Raw genomic sequence first — 21,278 nt, forward strand, 5'->3', positions numbered from 1 at the left:
AATATTTTTGTCCCACAAGACTCGAGTCTAAACTTGACCAAATTAACAATCATAATGTGAAGGGACATTCTGTGATGAGTTTGATGACAGTGCCTTAAATGTACAAAAAAGATATGTGTTCATTTACTTTTTGGAGGTTGAATCTACCTCTAACAAGTTGATTTGAATAAATAGAGCAAAAAAAAAAATCAAACAAGTATGAAAGTTCTTCCAACTCAGATGTAGAATTAGAACATAAACATTTTACCTCAATTTCACAAAATACTTGCATGTACAACTCTGATGATAATTGAGAGTGCCAATATCATTTACTATATTTTGTATTTCAAGATATTCCAGGGGAAAGCATTGTCACTATCCATATCCTGCTACCAATTCATTTCCAACAACCTCACAAATGTGCCCTAGATGCAGAGTTCCTATTCAAATTTGGAACCCTAAATAACATCAATACATTAGAATAGTCACTATGGCCTGTATTCTGAACTTGGGTTTGATTTAAACTCTGATTTTAAGTTGTGTTTTAACTATGGATAGCCAATTGTGACGGGTATCATACAATGTCTAACAGAACAAGTTCAATTTATCAGCTTATTTGACAATCATTCACAACTGACTGGGAATGATTACTTAAATAGTTCTCTCTTATCATTAAAACTGGTGGAAATGGCCAAGTAAAGATATGTAATATATACTGAAATGCAACTTCGAAATTTTTGGCTTCTCATAAATTCTAACACAGAGTTAGACCATGGCCCATGCTAAATCGGACTTCAAAATGAAGGCCAATGGAGACCCAAGGTTTATATATTTCTAAAATAAAAATGTGTTCTACTAAACATATTCCTTGGTGTCATTTACAAAGCATTGAAAACTTTAAAAAAATGGTAGAATGCATAGCATAATTTGTAACCCTAAAATGATGTGATGGGCGAGAAAAAGGCTACCTTAAGGACATTCCACAGTTGAAATGAAATCCATGTCATGTTTACCAAATTTTGCACAGAGATACTTAAGCTCCTAATTATTCCAAATATGTAAAAATTTAACATTGGTTCATGTGCTTGATTGTTTGCTATCGGGCATTGAATTTCACCCATTTGAAAGTGAGAAATACGCAATAAAAATCATTTTGCGCTTTGAAACCCCATGAGATAACAACGTTGAGTTGAAACCTCTATTTCTCAGTCAAAATCCATCTAAATTTCCCAAAATTTTACATTTTAGTTTAGTATTATATATTAAATATAAAGAATCCACTCACATTGCTATTCGTTTGCTCTTTAAAGGGTAGAAGTACATTCAATTTTGAAAATAAGATGTGAAAGAAGACAAAAACATATCTAAAAATGTGAAATTTATATTACAACTTTAAGAAGTACAATAAATGCTGCATTTTATTCAAACCACATGTCATTTTCACCAAATTTTGCATGGTTGTAGGAAAGGTATACTAAAGAGGTGAGAACATTAAAAATTGGGGGTTCATGTGCTTGTTTTCAAAATATCAGCACTTTTGTTGGAGCAAATGTGATTTTAAAAGCACAAAATATGTGTCAAAATGCTTCCATCTTCATAAAGAAAAATTCTACACCACTATCCCATCTAATCAAACTTGAGGTCATTATTCGGCATATTTCGCAGTACTACAGAGTAAAGTATTCTGAAGAGATAGATGCATTCAAAAAGTTGTTCCATAGATTATTTTCAGCTAATAGCTTTGTAAAATAACACATCAAGATTTGCTGTTAGAGCGCAGATGCTTGGAAAAAATCAGTTGATACCTGTAGCTGATTACCCACCTGTTCACTTATTGTGGCGTCAACGCACATGGGTAAAATATGTGCAGATAGTAATGCGCACAAACATAACTGGGGAACATCCTGAAGTGGCGCTTACCAACAAATGGTGCTGAAAAGCACAATGAAATTGTTGTCTAAGTTGGATAATTGACAAATACTAAAGGAACTTACCTATTAATGGTGCAGTATTGTGATTGATTATGTAGCAATATGTAATTTATTATTTTCTGCAGAAAATAACATGAGGGTAGTATTTAATATTTATTGTTTATCTTTAATCTTTGATTTCAAACAAATTTGCTTTTTCAGAATGATTGTATTCATAAATTGGTAATTATTTAAATTTAACGAAACATCTGTAATTGTGAATTGAATATATTAATAATAAAACATCAGATAATATGCAGTTTGTTTGTGCGTTGAGTTATTATACTAGATAATTGTTTGACTCGGGTGTCCGTTTTATAAAACTGTTCGTAAGTTAAGAGCGACTTTAAGAACGACAGGTGATCCTTTCTTGGGTAAATGGCATATTCATTGGCGATGGTTTAGTGCGTAAGAAATGTTCACCAGTCCTTCTTAAAGTCGCTCTTAACTTACGAACAGCTTTATGAAGCACCCACCAGGTAACATACGAACATACTTGCAGTTGTTGAGCACAATATATTGCATTTTTTGTTTTGTGTTTGTCTATACCATTTGACTACCCACCCAGGGAGAGGTATCACTCATTAACTTCAGTAGTACCCATGTTGTCCAAGCAACTTGGTGTCAGTTTTTATCCCCAAACGGCGTAGATAGTGACAAGATTATGCAAAATGCACCCCTAAATGATAAAATATTTCCTTAAATGGTGTAAATGTTGAGGGACCAGTGAAAAGGTTTTTTTTCTTTAAAAATGTTGAATACTGGCAAAACTGAAAATTACCCGATTTAAAAAAAACCATCATCGATGCCTTGGGATGGAAATATGACCGTTATTTTTAATTGTATGGATACCACCTCAGTATGTGAATGACACAAGTGGATATTTAGAACGGGCAATGTAATATTACATTTTCTTTCCTAGTATCTCTTTTGAACGTGCACCTTGCTGTTCATTTTCCCTATTCTGCAAATAGCACCGAAACATTACAATCTCAAAACTCTGGACAACAGATCTTTGGGACTTTCCCTGCGCTATAGTGGGGCTCAGAATAACCATTACATTTCAAATGGTGGCTACAGTGGATAGTGAGGGAGGGTAGTGAAATTGGATGAAAAAGGGATTATGGAACATTTGTTGAGGCAGAAGGTCCACAAAGCTTAGGATTACATTTGTTACAAATCATTTTCTGCTTAGCCTAATCCCATAACCCTTGCTTTCAGTTTCAAAACATGCATTGAAGGTGCATAGTTGACTTCAACATGGATAAAACAAAGTGTTTTCTGAAGTGTAGGCCTGTAATTCAGTTTACATTAAAGATCAGGCTTCTAAAGCAGCAAATACTTTGGTGTACATAATACAACACTTTGCCTCATGGACCCTCCCCTATGAACATTGTAAGATAGGGATAATATACAGTGCGTCCCAGAAAAAACGAAACCGAGATTAAGCGATGATTTATCATAACTTAATCACAAATACAATAGACAAATGACCTACCAATGTAAAGCTTAGAATCTCCTCTTTCATCTGATATTACTAAGATTATTCCTCATTCACGCATGAGTGAGCAAAAACAATGTGAAGAAAGGATGCCAAAAACTCATTTGGCAGGGGGTATCTGAATTTCAAAAATAAAATCACATGCCTTAAAAAGTTCAATATCTGCTCTTTCATTTACCTTAATCACAGAAAATGGTCAAGAAGTAAAGTTCTGTTCTCTCGAAACAATGCTTGTATTTCCATAATTTCATTAAATAAACGTGTTTTCACCGGTTTCCCACAGAAGCTATCGTACTGTTAACAAGACTTAATGCATGGCTGATCGTCAACAAAATGGAGTGTCGAGTGGGTCTGGAGGCTAGCCTGTAAAACCTCTTTTTTTAATGAAATAGTTGAAATTCATGCCTTATTTCAAACAACCAGAACTTTGTTATTTCTTGACAATTTTCTGTACTTGAAGTATCAAATTAAAGAACAGATATTGAACTTTTTTTAAATGTGATTTTCTTTTTGAAACCCAGATACAGCCCATCAAGTGACTTGTTGGTATCCTCTCTTCAAATTATTTTTGCTCACTCATGCGTGAATAATCTAAGTAATTTCAGATGAAAGAGGAGATTCTAAGCTTTACAATGCTAGGTCATTTGTCTATTTTATTTGTGATTAAGTTTTGATAAATCATTGATAAATCTCAGTTTCGTTTTTTGTGGGACGCACTGTATAACAATATATAATAATACTAATAATACGACGTTGCTTGTATAGCGCATATCACTACCCATGGGCGTCTCTATGCGCTTAATAGGAAAATAGACAAAGAAGAGAGAGGATTAAAGCCATTATGTAGCATATAAATAGCATAAAAATATAAGAATTCAGCATGATTGCTGTTTGTGACGTGGGTCAAAATATCTTGGCACAAGCAGGTTTGAATGCCCAATAAGCTTGTTGCAGTCATGTGATTAACAGCTCATAACAGATTACAACTACCAAAAAAATATTTCATTTTGAAAAAATATTCAATTTAATGCCTTAGTTTAATATGCAATAATGTTTGGTTTACAAGTGGCACAGCTGTTTTTTGCTACTTTATCGGGCAGTATAGTATTACACAAGCTCAGCCGCGGATCCAGCTGGATTAGAAACAATAGTTTTGAGATGCCGAATATTGTGCAAAGACAATTTGGTATGGTTTTGTGTCTAATCCAGCTAGATCCACGACTGCACAAGCTTAGAATAAATAATGACAAAAATACCTTCCCAAATCACTTCACTGACAGCTTACCTGGTGTAGAGAAGGGGAAGGAGATAATTGCATCACTTGTTTAAAATGGAGATATCTGACTGCACAGCGCACATTAATGCCTCCACCAAATCAGATACATAACACACATTCAGGGTGAATGTTAATTTTAAAACCAACAAAATTTCACAATTTGAGAATTTTAACTTTATGATTACTGTTCCGAACTGTTCTATGAAGTGACCAAGAAATCATTGGCACCAATGTGTGTACAGATTGGACAGTGTTTGAATTAATAAAAATACGTCATGATATGAAATGAAGCCACCTAACCAATGTGGCATTGGTAAGTTAATGACCTTTGAATAAGAATAAGAACATTGAGTTTGCACGCTAGTATGCACGTACCAGGGCTTAAATTAATCAAGGTCATCAAAGGTCATGGCTGTGACTAGTCTTAATACCCCTCTCACAGGCCTTGATTTCTTGTGCCCTTTTGCATTGATAAAAAAATAATGCACACAAAAGCTTTTCTCCAATACAAAATTGAATCAAAAGCCTATACTGTGAAAAGTGCAATCACAAGCTCCGGTAGTGCGTTCTTAAATGCACTAGTTCAATTCATCACTCCATCCTCAGTGTGATTTGTACATTTCATACGTATATTCCTCCGTGTAAGTTGCGTCATATGAGACGGATATGGAGTCTATTTCAAGCGTAAACTCTCCATCCACGGCATCTCCCATAGTCAGACCAATAGCATTGACGGATTCCAAGTCCGGTGGAGTCTGCTTGTCCTGGACTCTACCTTTGCTTGACATGAAGAACTTGGTGAAAGGGATCTGCATAGGTTTGGAAAAGAAAAGGGAATCAAGAATAGGCATATGGAAAACAGACAGAAAATCAAGGTAAATCCAATGAAACGAGTATCAGTAGAAAATCAAATTTGTTCATGGTGCTAAGTGTTGACCATTCTCATTACGTTTAACTGTAAGTATATTGAATACTTATGCTTTTCTTAGATTTTTTGCTATCTACACTGGCGGATCCAGGGGGGGGGGCACCCCCCCCCCCTTTTAAAAAGCAAAATTAAAAATTTGTAATGTAAAAATGCCATTAAAACAAAGGTGTGCCCGCTCTTGAAATTGAAGACCTTTTTTTTTTTGCTTGTCAATTTTTTGGCGGGTACGAAATATCCTTAATTTGTGGTTGAAAACATTTTTTTTTTTTGCTTGTCAAAATTTTCCTCTGAAAATTTTGCCCCCCCTTTTGGAAAATCATGGTCCGCCCCTGGCTATTTACAATTGTTTTGTACATGTCAACAGAGAACAATCTAGTGTTTAGAACACAGGACAACACTGAATTTGCATTTTAGAAAACAGAACACAAGAGATTCTAAATGAACCACAAGATGCAAATTGATATGATTTCTCTAGACACTGTGTTCAATCCTACAGCTTAAGAATATTTAATACTGATCCTTACCGTAATATCTTGCCAATATGGTCCACCTCGTGTGAATATGAAGTAACTCCAAACATCATCATGAGACTCTGTAAAGAAGCCCTTGATCATCAGGTTTACCATGTAAGCACGACCATCTCCTCGTACCCTCATCTTCAAGACATTGAATGGTGTTAGGTCCATTGCTTGTTTCCTATTGAAGGATTTCTGTCATGCATAAAAACCCATAAAGGATAAAAGAATGCAAGCTCGTAATTTTGCTTAAAATACTTAATTAAAAAAATTGGTTAAAAAATGGTAAAATAAAATAATAAGAAAGCATATCTAGTCTGAAACACATTAAAGGTTTCCTAAATTAGACAAATAATTTGATCTATTGCAATTGAAAATTGTCTACCGATAACAAATAATTTTATATTCTTGTCATATTATACATACTTTTTACTGAATACTTTAAAGCTGTTTCAACTCCATGGAGTATAAAAAAAATCATATTCCTGCTGATATCAAGTTAACGTCTTCTTGTAAAGTGGTATATTCTACAGATTTGTTAAACATAAGAGTTTTGTTTACTCACATAAGCTTGTTTAGATCTCAAAGCACAGTATCCACTTCTTTTAGTTTCTCTATCCCTTGGAACCTCAGTGCAGAGGTTACCATGAAACAGCAGCTTATTGTTGCGACTGACAGTCAATCCTGCAGTACTTCTCCCTCCAATCTCAGCATCAGTATGGACAATAAAGTCTTCAATACTCTCAGGTCCATTAAAATGCCACAACACTCGGTTCTGGTCAAACATAGTGTCAAGGTTTGGACTTCTAATCTTAGTCCACATTTCCTCACCTAAGAGTTTCACATTCCTATTTAAGAAGGAGAAATAACCTTCTCTGCTCTTGCTTCTTTGATCTGAGCTACTCAGTCTACTATTTGAAAGGAAAGGAATAGCTATCGATTGTCTCTGAAGATATGAGCTTTGCTTGAACTGCCAAAGTGTCCTCCACGTGTTCTCCCTCAAACGACAAACAAGATGCTTTGGAATCATTGCCATAGTCACTTAGTCACAACTTTCTACATTAAGATTGCACTAATATCACATCATCACTGCATTTATCTTCCAGAATCAGCTGATCTCCTGTATCTGTTTGTCCTGTATGTCAGGAGAATGTTCTTTTATCTGCAAAATAAGTAGCAGGCTTAACATATAAATATGAGACAAAAAATAGACTTGTAGTAAACACTGAACAATCGTATGAATAAAATGACTTTCTGCTGATCAGAATTTCCACAAGTCAAACTAATCAAATGTTTAGCAGATCCCAATTAAATAGTGTAACTCAGATATCTATTAAATGAAATAGTAACAAAATAACAAGATATTGCAGATTACAAAAACTTTAAAGATTTGACTCAGTTTTGAAAATGAAGTTGTCAAAAAAATTACTGAAAATGAATTATGACTGTTAGTGCATGCGAAAATTGTTTCACATTGGCATTTAACAAGCACTGGACATTTAACAATGACTTCTGCCCTGGCTCTTGGCACACATGTATTTTGTATGCATGACTCAAACAAGACTGACACACAAAGATACTTTTAGAGGCCATCTGTCAAATTTTAACAAATGGGAATAATGAAGAGAGAAAATAAGGAAATTATTTGATTTTTTCTAAACTCGAAAAAATTGTTTGGAATAAAGCGATGTTTTACTTGGCCAGTATAAGCAACAAAAGAAGGAGGGTTTATAAAGTAGTGAAGAATTAGGTCTTGCATTATTTGTAACTTCCCATTAACAATACTTTAAATATTATGCTCGGAATACACAATTTTCAACATGGTTGTCATAAAAGCTCATGAAATGTTTGCTACATTAAAGAGGAAAGGGGAGCTTTTTCATTAATTTAGTTGCAAATTGTCACTCAGGAATAATCATCAATCATTAATCTTTACTTTTTACTATTCAAACTATTCAAATTCATTGCTAGATGATCATATGAATGTGTGTGCCCTAAACAATAGATGAGAAGTATTACACATTAAAATGTGTTTTCAATGTGCCTTCATCCATACCAGCCAATAGCTGCATCTGCAAAAAAAGTGCCAAGACAAAGTTGTAAACAACACGTCTTTCAGGGGCTCAAATACTTTTCATGGCTGCAGTTTCAGAAGCAAATTTTAATCTTTCTTGAAAAATTACAGTAGAGGCTACATGTATGTCTAATTCATATTTTGAGGTTTCAAGATCCAACAGATACAAGACCCACTTCATTCTAACACCAGCCACAACACCATACTTGAAATGAGGCTGGTGTTGGGAGTGACCTCGGAAAATATGACAAATTCCCGGCAGTTTGTGTTTAGCGCTGGTGTTGAATGTCGCCTGCTGAATAATAAGAGGCATTACAGCTGGTGTTGACTATCTTAATTTCATGTTTGGTGTTGGTATTCGTGATTTGAAGCTCGCGAACGATGAAACATCCCAGTAATTTTTATGAACAATAATAATTTGTCTTTCAGATATTTGAAGTTATGTTGGCCTTACTTTGCATTCTGTATGAGATTTTTATAACGCGATCGATATATCGTTCTTCTGAATCCAGCTCGGTTCAGCATTCTTTTCATGCCCTCATCAGTCTAAACATCAACACCAGCTGACGAATGCCAAAAAAAAAAATGGCTTCAACTCAAGTCAACCCTGATGTCAACAGCAGATAGAAAACTTTGCACATCCAAGGCAATTTAAAATTGCCTGGCCACCGGCACCGGGCACAGGCACAGTATTAAAACAAAAAAGTTCCCTATAAAGGCTATAGATACTATAATTTATAAATACATACATGATCGCTCACAAACACAATCACTCACAAAATAAAAATGATCGGCCTTATCCTGAAATAAGTCACCTCTCTTCTCCTGTGTGCGCTTGTTGTCATGGTTGTGTACAAAGTCAATGGGAGAGGAAAGAAGTCACCTCCACTGACGAAATGAACCAGGGTGACCAGACATACCGTATTTTGCTTCTTTGTCCCGGCGTCCCGACAAACCCTTCCCGGGACGCCTATTTGTCCCGTATGTCAGAATATTGAACAAAATGTAATTAATACATAGAAAAGTGAAGAATTTTCATAAAAATAACCTGGGAAAATAACCAACAGATGACAAAGGAGAGACAACAATAAAATTACTGTAAACTTTTGCAAGTTCTGCGGCTTGCAATGGCTTCCTGTCTGTGTGTGTGGCAGGCTACTAGGATCGGAGCAGATTCTCAATGGTGCAAACAATCTCACATGATCAACAGTTTTTCCACCAAAATAATCACAAAATGGGCGGGCAATTTTAATTTTTATATTATGGATTCTCAGATTACTGATTTGGTGATGTAATCGGTGGAGCAAGATATTGAGTTTTCATAACTAGATCTAGTTGTTTCAGGTTTCGTTTTAAGTCTTGTTGTGATCAGTGCTAACTTGTCATGGGATGAGAGATGTGTGATGCTGCGATGTTTCATCTAATTTTTAAGTTTGACAATGTTTCACTTTGAAATTTTATTCATTTCTAAAACATTTTAGTGTTCTAACAATTTTTAAAATAGATTTTTAAAAACCCAAATATCATGAAGATGATTGGATATTTTTGCTTGCTTGAAGTTTGAACTTTTTTCCTTTGTTTCATTTTTATTTTTTATCCTTCTTTCTTCATCCTTCTATCCTTCCTGCTTGCCTTTTTTTGTTCCATCTATCTTTATTTCCAATCTTTCCTCGCTTTCTTTTCTGATCCTTTCTCTCTCTCTCTGTTCATTTTTCTTTCTTTCTCTTACTTTCCTTCTTTTAAATACCTTTTTTTATTTCCTTCATTCTTTAATTCTTTCCTTGAACTTTTCTTTGCTTCCTTCTCCCTTCCTCTCCTTTTCATTTTCGTTCTTTCTCTCCTTCCATTAGTTTTCTTTTTTTTCATACTCTCCTCTCTCCCTTTCATCGGCTTTCTTTCATTCTTTATTTTCTCTTTTCCCCTTATTCATTCTTTCCTTTCCTGTTTTTTCCATCTTTCTTTCTTTCAAAGAATGAAGGAAACCTTTTTCTTTCTTCTTTTTTTTTCTTACTTTCTTTTTTTTTCCTTTCTCTCATTTATTTATTATATCACACATGCATTCATTCATCTTCCCTTCCTTTCTTTATTCATTTCAAAGAATGGCAGAAAGTAAACCTTTTTTTCTTTTATTCATCCGACCTTTCATTCTAATTTTAAAAAAAAAATTTCCTTCATTTTCATTTCCCCCTTCATTTTGTATTTCTTTCCTCTATTCCATCTCTTTTCTTTCCTATTTTCTTTCTCTCCTTCATTCTTTCGTTCACCCTCCCTTTCCTTTTCTTATCAAACATTGTGTTTGTTGATTTTTTTTTATCAGTTGCTCCGATCGTGCATCGTGCTTTTTGTCCCATATTTCATTTTCTGGTCACCCTGAAATGAACGGCAGTGAATTAAATCAAGAAAATGCCAAATGATCCCTCCGCCGGACCCCTTCGAGTCTGAGGGGAAATATTCCGACCCCCCCCCCCCCCCCCTTTCCGAGCAATAACAATAGTACATTGTCCCACATGTGCTTATCTGTGTTGGTGATCAGTCATCAGTGCAGAGCAGCGTGATCTTTTCAGCTAGTCTTCCTTAGATTTCAGCCTTTCATGTATTAACAAAGTTCAGTTAATGTACCTGTACCAGATCTAGATCCACCTACGATTATAAAGTAACAATTAACCTTGGTTTTACAGACTTTCTCATAGAGTGTTTCTGAACTTACCACTTACCCAGGTCGGACGTCGGCCGGCCGCTCGGAGAGCATCTTTGCCTTTGGTACACGTACCGGTATACATCACGTACGTACATCACGTGCATTATATATATGGGAACCCATTATATTAGTATGTGAGTATATGCCATAGAATACATCTCTATGGTATATGCATGCACCGCGACATTTCGGCCAAGCTGAGTACGGCCACAGGCAAGGTTCGAGACCAAAAGTTTTAGGGGAGCTTAGCGGTGCAACAGCCGGGGTTGGGGCAGGAGTGGCAGTCTGCCCACCCTGGCGGAGCTCACCAGGAAAAAAAACCGGGGAAAGCTAAGACAGAATTAAAGAAAATGAAAAGGAAGAAAAAGAGGAAAGAGGGGGGGGGGGGGGAGAAAGGGGAAAGAATTGAGGGGAAAAAGAAAGCCGATAAATTAAGAGAAGAAAGGTAAAACGGAAGGAAAAGGAAAAAAACACGAATAGGGGGCCTACGCGTATAGATCTAGGTATAAGAAAAAATAATCCCGAAATACTAATAAATAGGAGAGAAAGGAGAACCAAGAGATGGCCACGTGGAACGGGAATTTATGGCGGGAAAACTGAGGAGTGAGAAAAGTGACGGAAAATGAAATAGAACAATGAGGTAAGTATAGACCCCGGTACGTGGTATAGGTCTTAATATGCTCAAGCTGAATTTTTAAAAATGAAGAAAAAAATGAAGACACAGTCTGGGCTACCAAAGATTAATAATAAATTAAAGCATGAGATGGCTTATTAATGTATGATAACTTGCTAAATGGCAATAACGATCGCAATCAGGACAATATTACAGAAGATTATTAGAGAGGTTCCATGCAGAGGTACCGTCCAAGCATTGCCTTATAAATTATGTCAATTTAATGAGGCCTACATAATTTCATTTTCATAGGGCAAAAACTCGCTCTTGATGTTATAGAAAATTTGTTTCGTAAAACCTCCGTAAAACCTGTATACCCGCGTGATTTGATTGAAAATAGCGGCCATCAAGGTAAATGACTGAATCTATATGGAGAGGAAGGGAGTCCCAAAAATTTCTACGACCAAGAACAAACAAGCAAAAAAAGAAAAGGAGAAAAGAAAGAAAAGCACTTAAAGGACAAGTCCACCCCACAAAAAATTTGTTTGAATAAAAAGAGAAAAATCCAACAAGCATAACACCGAAAATTTCATCAAAATCGGATATAAAATAAGAAAGTTATGACTTTTAAAAATTTTGCTTAATTTCACAAAACAGTTATAATAATATGCACGTCCTGAAAAATCCTGTTCACATTATGACCGGGATATTTTTGGCTCTTGCCCCTCCCCGGCAACCGACCCCTGTTACGCCCCGAGCTTAACTGTGCATGCCTATGAGACTTCTGCAGGGAGCTTGAGAATTTTTGACGTTGTTCATTTCAGTACATGGAAAATAGTCTATCGTAAGCAGCATGCATGGGTGAAACAGCTAAGGGTCGATCGGCGGCCGGCCGGGCCGCGGGCCGGCCGGCGCGGGGGGGGGGGGGGAGAGCCAAAAATTTCCTCCCGGTCATATCATGATGTGAACAGGATTTTTCATGATTACACGCGAGCACTATGGTGCGAGGCTCTATGTGAGAGTAGCGTTATGAGTAAAAAGATAAAATAAGTAAAAAAATCGCAAAATCAAGCTCGAAGCACAAGCTAAATTTTTTTGGTCCCACTCACTTAAAAAAAGGACCTATCCCTGTTTGCGTGACACTTTGTGATATTTTCACCAAATAAAATATGCGAGATGAAAAATGTTAATATCCTGATATGATAAGTGGACGTTAGCATTTCTTATGAACAGGATGGGTATCCATATATCTAAACAAAAATGCATGCGAGCGCGTTTTAATACTTTTTTGCAATTATGAAATTTATTATGCAAGATGTGTATCTCGCTAAAACAAATAATGAAAACTCGAATCATGAAAAAAAAAATTATTGTGCATATTGACTCGAACACTGGATTTTTAAGCCCCATGTTATCTTATTAAACAGATCATTTATTTATCTAAATCAAAAGTCACTGCGAGCGCGAACAAAATTTTGAATGTTATAAAATGACCTCAATTAAAGTTTTATTTCATATTGCAGGGAACTATACCATGACTATATGAGGAAATTTTACAAAATTTGAAGGGTGAATAGTGCTAGCTGTTGTGGATCACTTTACAGCTTAAGTGAGATGCTCATGACAGCATTTACATTATTTCTTCAGTTTCGGAATATTCGGGGGGCCGGGCGCGGGAGCAAGTAGGGCAACGATCCTGACCCCCCCCCCTTGGTACCACCACTTACAGCATGGTGCATGTGGCAAAAGTTTCTGAATAAAAGTCCCGGGAGAGCGAAGCGAGCGAGGTTTTCTTCTACTTTTTCATTACAAGTGATAGATTTTGACATGATCTTATTCCTCTTTCCTGTCCATTTCTTTAATTTCTCCTTTTGTTCTTGGTCGTAGAACTTTTTGGGGCCAGTCCCCAGCAACGCCTTCCATTTTTATGCCAGTGCTGCTGGGGTCCGAGCGGAACCAGAACCTCTCGAGATTTCATTACATGAAACCTTACTTTTCAATCTGATCATATATGTTTTACAAAACGCATCACTTCAATACAGTGGAGTAATAAACCAAACATTTGAGGGGCACAACATGTGAAATGTGGGGATATTTCTAAAACGTCACGAACGAGTTCATTACACTACCTCATTTCCCGTTTCTGTTTGTCCCTTTTCTTTCCTCTTGAGTCCTGTCATACTCGTTCCCGTTCCATTTTGCCACCTTTCTATATATTTCCCCTTTCTCATTCATTAGTAAGTTCTTTCTCATAATCTTGTCTCTGTTTTCCTCTTTCCGCTGAAAACCTTTCCTCTCTTTATAGACTCTTTTCCCTTTCCGTTTCTTTTTCCCCTCCCTTTCCCCTTTTCCTCCATTTCCTTTCTTTCTTTCGTTTCTTTCAAAGTTTTCCCATTCTCCCCGGTTTTTTTCCCGGAGCCATGCAGGGCTGAGGGGGGCAGATCGAGGCCGCCCCCGTGCCCCTCGCCGCCTGTTACCACTAAAGAAGACAAGGAATAATATGCCTTGTTAGTTGCTATTATGTCAAAACACTTGTTCTCAAAAGATGTATAGCTAGGCCTACATGCATTACCTCCATGAGTATATAGGGGAAGGCGGGGTAAGTTGAGCATAAATTATAGGGGCAAGTTGAACCACTACCCCCAGGCCAATAATGAATGAGTCAGACACTGTGGTGTTGTCATTGTATTGATGACCCATTGCATAACCCCTAACCCCACCACAAGTTGTTTTCAACTTTGAAACAAAAAGTACTTTTTTTGAGGGAAAAATACAAATTTCAGCCAAAAAAGTAAAAAAGGGTGCGAAATAGATAAGTGCTTTTTACACACATGCACACACGTCTTTAAATAAAATAAAGACCAAAGACTATAAAGAACAACATTGTTAGCCCAGGTATGGAGCTTCATTCTTGTCATAGTCTTTTATAATTATGATGGATGCATAAGAAATGTGTGGAAGCGAAATTATCGCATCATGTTCGGACTGGGGTAAGTTGTGCCAGCCGACATGGGGCAAGTTGAGACATGGTAATTCTTATAATGTAGGCCTATATAAAAAACAAAAAAACCTTAAAAAGCCTTCGATATGCAGACAGAAAGGAGCAAATTTACATGACTGTTCTATTCCTTTTAGGATGTTGTTATTTATAGAGAATTAGCAAGTGAAAAGACTTTGAATAAAAAAATTAGACATGCTGGTTCTTCCCCCACACATATAGTGTTTGTGGCTCAACTTACCCCACAGATGGGGCAAGTTGAGCCATCACATCAGACAATGACTTTCAGTGTGGGGATAGAAAGTTATATATAGGTGAAAGATATTTCAGAAGAATTGAATTTTAAGGCAAGGTACTTATTTCTACAAGATTATAAATAGTATCAATTCCAACATGCAAAAAGCAAAAGGTGGCTTACCCATAGAGAGTATACATCTCTATGGGCTTACCCCGCCATCCCCTATATACGGATCTTGTTCATAAAAGAAAGGATCGCGTTGCCCCGCGTTGACAATGCAAGCTTTTACCGTGTCGCAAAAGGTGGGACGAATGCCTGATACGATATTTCTGATGGACGACGAGTTACACTCATTGTAGAAATGGAAATGGCAGGAGCAAAGTCAAATCGTCGTACTCTCTCCAAAGTCTCAACTTATTTTTCATATTTTCTTTGTCAGTTTTCTTAATATTGGCATACTGACGCGATCATGGCGGCTTAAAGAATCACAGTCGGCGGAAAGTCCTTCGAGAGGATTGTTTATTCCAACTCTAAATAGAATTCGCCGAACTGTTTAATAAATAAGCCTAGGCTTCACGTCTTACGACATCACTCGCAAGTCGCAGTCGATCGGAGTGTGCAATAGCCAATAAACTGGGAGGAGCTGCCTATCCGTCCGTCCAGCCAGGTTGTGTGCATTGAAGTTTGAACTCAGCCACATCTTTTTGGGGTGCTAATTCGCTTTGCTGTCCTTGGCCCTTGGCTGTGTAGTGTAGACCCTTCAGAAAAGACGCAGGATCTAATTGGGTGTACCATACAGTACAGGCTTAAAATCTACTCCATCAAGGATCAAGGCACTAGGCCTAGTCAGCAATAATAATTTGTCATTGAGTCATTTGTAAATTAAAACAATCCCAGATCACATCCACACAATGTCAAAAGCTACCAAACGCAAACATGTAACAAGAGAGGTTCTGGAAGATTATATTTTGCCAGAGGAAAATCAACAAATTTTGAAGGTTAGTAGTAAAAGTAGAGTCTTAAACTTTCACTTGGCCTAGACTTGGTCATGTTGGTCTTGGAAGTTTCGCTTGGCCATGAAACTTTTAATGAAATGGCTCAGTCAGTGAGCACATCTCATGCTTGAGTAAACACCAAACTTCAAAGTCAAACCTTGTTTTCTCCTTATTCTTTGGAGCACTCAGTGTTACATTCAATCAAATATTTATTTTGGTTATTGATCAATTTTCATCTTAGTTAAAAGTTAAAGGTAAAAGACAGTAGGGCCTACCAATTGGCAATAGTTGCAGCAAACAATTATTTCATGAGAAAGTCTTTTAATCAAGGTTAATTGTCAAGATATTATCAATTAAATCTAGATCTGGGATCTGTTTCATAAAACTTGTTACAATAACAAATTTACAAGAACAGTTAAAAGCTACTGAAATCCTTTAATCTGATTGGCTGATGGTAAATTTGTTATAGAAACTCTGCATTTGTTGCAACAAATCGTAATGAAACAGGACCCAGGTAGATCTACTTTATGTAAACTTATCTTTGTAAAAATCATGAAATCAATGGCTCAAAATCGATAATTCTGATGATTACTAACACAGAAAAGCTATGTGGGAGAGTGTATTAATATTGCTTCGAAAAATACCCAGCATTTGATGGAATTCCATGCTTATTTTGCTCATTTCTCAGCAATTAACACATTATCTTCCAGAGGCACATATTTTTTTATTTATACATATACAAACACTTGGGTGGTAATTTCTATTGATTTTGTTCGAACTTGTTTTGAAAAAGCTACCACAACTGGTATTTATCTTTAAAGCTTAGAATGTGCTTTTTCAAGCTCAATAATAATCTAAAAATTCATCAGGGGTGATTTTTTGTTGGTGTTGGGGTGGCAGGCAGGTCACAGTTGATCTCAAGTTGGAAAAAGTGATGCATTTTGGAAGTGGTTGAATTTCTAAAACGTGACCAATAAATAGATGCTGTATTCAACTTTTAAATTGATAATTTCCTACTGTTGAAATAATTACAAACTTGTTTAAAAAAACACTCAATTTAATTTAATCATTTGTGATTTGCTTTTGCAGATACTTGGAGGAAGAGGAAACAATCTTCATGAAGCTCAGACATCTGAAGGAGATAAATTCCTGATCAGTATGCCAACCAGGTTTAGGAAAAATGTCTGGATAAAAAGGGGTAAAAGAAATATTCTATCAGTCATTTTCTGGATTAAGTGTTGAAAATTATTGGCATCAATGTCTCCTTATCAGACAAAATAGCTTTTTGCAAAACTCTTTTCATACAATATCTGTCATTTTCCCAAAAATGTTAACCTGTAGAAACAATATAAAGTATATTACAAAATACAAAGTATATTGCAATTGATAATGCACTTGCCCTGCATGCATGGACATTATCACTTGAAATAACTAAACTGCATGTGCACGGACCAAACATGTTCACAAGGAGTGAGTTCATAAAATGATGATAAATGTGCTTTTTTTTTTAAATTTGATTACATGTAGGTGACTTTGTGCTTGCTGACCCTATTCTAGAAGGTGATAAAGTGAAGGCTGAGATTGTTGCAATTCTCTACCCTAAGCAGATCAAATATATCAAACAAGAACAACTATGGTAGGTATATGCAGGTCCATGGTATATGTAATTTACACATTATGCACTTATACCAAGTCTCCCCAAAGTGAACATTTTTTTAAAGGTTCCTTGGGGTGCAGGGTGAATTTGCCCCTGTAATGCCTAAAAGATCCCCGGAAACTAATACAATATCACAAAGCAACAATGTCCCGATAGTATTAGTTGAATAATTTATATGTTTTATGGCTTGGATTGGCTTTTCAGGGATAAAATAACGGGGGTGCAGTAGTCTGCTGGGCAAACCCTTCACTCGAGTTAAGGGTCTGAATGTGCAGCCTACTCATGCCTTGTGTACTGAAGGCTCTCTCGCAAGTTTTGTATGTGCTAGTCTTTGCGTGGAGGCACACTTGTTGATCAAAGTTCCAATCAGGGTCTGTGCCTGCAGACTAGGGGTGCAGAGTGAATTCGCTCCTGAATGCCCCAAAGAGCCCAGATAACTGTAATACAACATCACAAAGCAACATAGTCCTGGGGCCCGTCTTACAAAGAGTTGCGATTGATCCGATTAATCGTAACTATGGAAAGCCAGCAAAGTCAACATATAAAATGCATGTTTGTCCAAAAGATTTTCTAGATATGAATGTATATCCATGAATTTATTGATTTCTTGACCATTTGGTGTGTTCTCCTTTGTTTACAAAGGAAATTTTGCAAATTTCTTGTAGAAAAAATTATGGCACTGATGGATTTCCATAGAGTTACGATTGCTTGGATCAATCGTAACTCTTTGTAAGACGGGGCCCTAATAGTATTAGTTGCATAATTGATACCTTTGGATTCTCATTGTGTTACTAGGCCTCAAGGTTTTGTCACAGGAGCCAGTGAGATTAGGAATCAAAACCCAGAAGGCACTGAAGTAGAGGCCTTGACCAACCAGCTCAATGATGCATCCATAGCTGACAGAGATGTAGAGGAGAATAACGGGATCTCTGATGGAGAAGAGGATTATAGTAGTGAAGACAATGATGATGACTTGTTTGTCAATACAAACAGACCCACAGTTACATATTATTATTCAGATAGTTCAGAAGAAGACGAGGAAGAGGAGGAAGACGATTGTGAGGGGGAGGTTCAAGAGGTAACAGATGAAGATCATAGTGCGGACCGATAGCCGTCTCTTTAGTTAACACAGAGCCCATCAAGAAAGGGTGTTATACTTTGAGGAAGTTACATTGCATTAGAGTCTCATTGAGGACTAGGTCTTGTATCAATTCCAAGTTCATGTGTGCACATCTTTGCTTATAAGTCATATTTAAAGAGAGAGTCCACCAAGAAATGAAGGTATTCAAGCAAAATGAAAAATTGCATGTTCTGAAGATGGCAAGAATACTTATTGAAATGTTTATTTGGGTGGTCCTTTCTGGACCAAACATTCTTGTACTTTAACCCCACAAGAGTATTTTGTCAACTGTAGGGTAAAACCTCCACATTGATTCATATTTTGTTATGGAAACCTTCAGAAGTTGTTAAAATAAGTTATTATTGAATCACAATATCAATGTGGGTTCATGCCATATTTCCGGACCACAAATAGGTTACAACAATGTCAATTCCACTGTTGTTTGACATTAATATGAGGAAATATTGAAATTCATGTTATATAGGTAAATTGCCTTTTCGTCTACTGCCAACTCGTCCACATGGTCTAATTTCATTTAGTCTAATGCCATTTCGTCCAACATTATGTCTAACAACCATTTGGTCCAATCATCACTTTGTCTAATCCCCATTTCGTCTATGACCATTCGTCTCATAACCAGTTAGTCTAATATCCATTTCATTTTCATTTATTTTGCACAATTTAACACTTAGTCCAGTTAGACCTAATGGTATATGGACTAAATAGCTATTGGACCAACTGGTTACTATACAGAATGGCATTAGACTAAATGAAAGTAGACCATGTGGTGAGTAGACAAACTGATGGTAGACCAAATGATAGTAGACAAGCTGGCTATTGGACGAATTGGAAATTAACCGTTATATAATGATAAAACAAAATAAAAAGTTAGAGGATGACATCACTTCACTTTGCATGCTAACAAGGATGTGCATTTAACGGTTTTGTGAAATAAAATAAAACTTAAGATGTCAGAAATATCCTTATTTCATCTCCAATTTTGATGAAATTTTCAGCATTATGCTTGTTTGTGTTTTCTTCAAATCAAACTTTCGTTGGGAACTTGGGGTGGACTTCCACTTTAAAGCAAGCATCCACTAGGGTCAGGACAACATCAGTACATGGCACAGAATGCAATATAAGTAATCTGCATTCCTCCATAAGCGTGTCCAGACCTTTTAAATGATGCTTTGCTGTTCCCAAATGTTCCTTGGGGTGTTTCACAAAGATTTAAGTATGACTTAGGGTTGCACTTAAATGCCTAGTTGCGTGCGTTATAATAGGCATGACCGCATTGTTCAGATCATGCCAAGAGGACGCGGACAACTACATTATATGGCATTTATTTGTGACTCTTTAAGTCATGCTTAAATCTTTGTGACCCCCCCTTTGCATTTTGGGTTGGCAAAAAATTGTTAGCAACCAAATTTGGTCTCAACTAAAATTGGATATGGAAAAATTACTTCTTGACACCTTGAGGAGCTTGTGTTGTCCTGGCGATGTCTGTCCTCAATGTTCTTGAACACTTCTGCAGAATATTTGCAAAAATGTTAAATAAGCAAGTACACTTTTTACACTGTCCTTATGATTCACAAAATGACTTCATTTTGTTTCATGATATTGTCTAATTACTATCTTAATTGTAGTGGCTCTATATGTTACATGGCAAGAATCTGGTTGGAAAATGGAAGCTTCATGCTTGTTTTCAGAATGGATAGCATATTGACTTGGGACTCATTTCTTTCTCATTAACTTTGCAAACAGCCCAATACATATACAAATATAAAATATTTGAATGAAATTTTGAATTAGTGCTGCAAAGACTTGTGCCACCTTCATTTCAAGCATGTTCTTGTACATATAGGTCAATCATTGATTTAAATGTTCATATGAACAAAACTACTATAACGTCTTTGTTAAAAAAAAGTGCAAAGCGTGCACAACATGTCTTCAAGAGAGTCTTCAAATTAGATGCTACCTAGCTCATTTGTTTGTAATCAAGTCTTGTCTCCAAGCTATATGATCAACCATTTACTGTATGTACAATGCCAATAAATCATATAAAAAAGTATTTAGTCTTGAGATTTCCATTACTATAAAATTGTGTCATTTCCCCTCATTTCCATAGCTCTATTTTATACTGTTTTTTTTTCTTTGACAATGCATCCCAGAAAATTGAACCCGAGAATCATTGTTGATTTATCATAACTTTATTACAAATATAGTAGACAAATTGAATATTGTAAAGCTTAAAATCTCTTCTTGTACTCGGATTAACCATGGACCCTTCATAGTTAACTCAGAAGATTCCCCATCCATGCATGAGAGAGTAAAGGCAATTTGAAGAAGGGATATAAAAAAGTCATTTTTTGAGAGTTATCTGATTAAGATTTTGATTAGAATGTTATAATTTATGAAGCGAAAAAAATCTTACAACTAAACTTTTGGATTGTGTGATATAATAATAATAATATGCAACATTTATACAGCGCTTAATACAAATGTTTCTAAGTGTTGCATACTATTATGTGAATTCCATTTTCAAGATTCTTGTCGATTTGAATTCCAGGCATAAACACATACCATACCACATAAATACAACAAAATTATTTGGAAGATATTCTTTTGCAGTGTCAATTTTTTTTTCTTGCCTAAATGCAGTTCGGTAGAGAGTAGTGACCTAGTACTACTAATCCCTTTTCTGCTAGTCCGTTAG

The 21,278-nt window shown here is 36.2% G+C and overlaps 2 protein-coding genes across 3 annotated transcripts; one reads left to right on the forward strand and one right to left on the reverse strand.

Moving 5' to 3' along the window:
* Positions 1-4,450: 4,450 nt before the first annotated feature.
* On the reverse strand, positions 4,451-11,272 carry LOC129265826 (complex I intermediate-associated protein 30, mitochondrial-like). Of its 2 annotated transcripts, none has more exons than XM_064102517.1 (4): positions 10,951-11,272; positions 6,735-7,331; positions 6,179-6,364; positions 4,451-5,535 (listed from the first exon to the last, which is right to left on the reverse strand). In XM_064102517.1, exons 2-4 carry the CDS (start codon positions 7,203-7,205, stop codon positions 5,329-5,331), a joined length of 864 nt encoding a protein of 287 aa, XP_063958587.1. In that variant the 5' UTR covers positions 7,206-7,331; positions 10,951-11,272; the 3' UTR covers positions 4,451-5,328. The 2 variants fall into 2 exon arrangements, with proteins under 2 accessions (XP_063958587.1, XP_063958588.1); XM_064102518.1 differs by having other exon boundaries at positions 10,958-11,236.
* A 3,789-nt stretch (positions 11,273-15,061) lies between these two features.
* LOC129264553 (probable RNA-binding protein EIF1AD) lies at positions 15,062-21,183 on the forward strand. Its single transcript, XM_054902434.2, has 4 exons — positions 15,062-15,788; positions 16,875-16,983; positions 17,313-17,421; positions 18,238-21,183. The coding sequence occupies exons 1-4, from the start codon at positions 15,702-15,704 to the stop codon at positions 18,551-18,553; spliced, it is 621 nt and encodes a 206-aa protein (XP_054758409.2). The 5' UTR covers positions 15,062-15,701; the 3' UTR covers positions 18,554-21,183.
* Positions 21,184-21,278: the final 95 nt, after the last annotated feature.

The sequence above is a fragment of the Lytechinus pictus genome, chromosome 7 (genome assembly GCF_037042905.1).
Source record: "Lytechinus pictus isolate F3 Inbred chromosome 7, Lp3.0, whole genome shotgun sequence".
Taxonomy (NCBI): domain Eukaryota; kingdom Metazoa; phylum Echinodermata; class Echinoidea; order Temnopleuroida; family Toxopneustidae; genus Lytechinus; species Lytechinus pictus.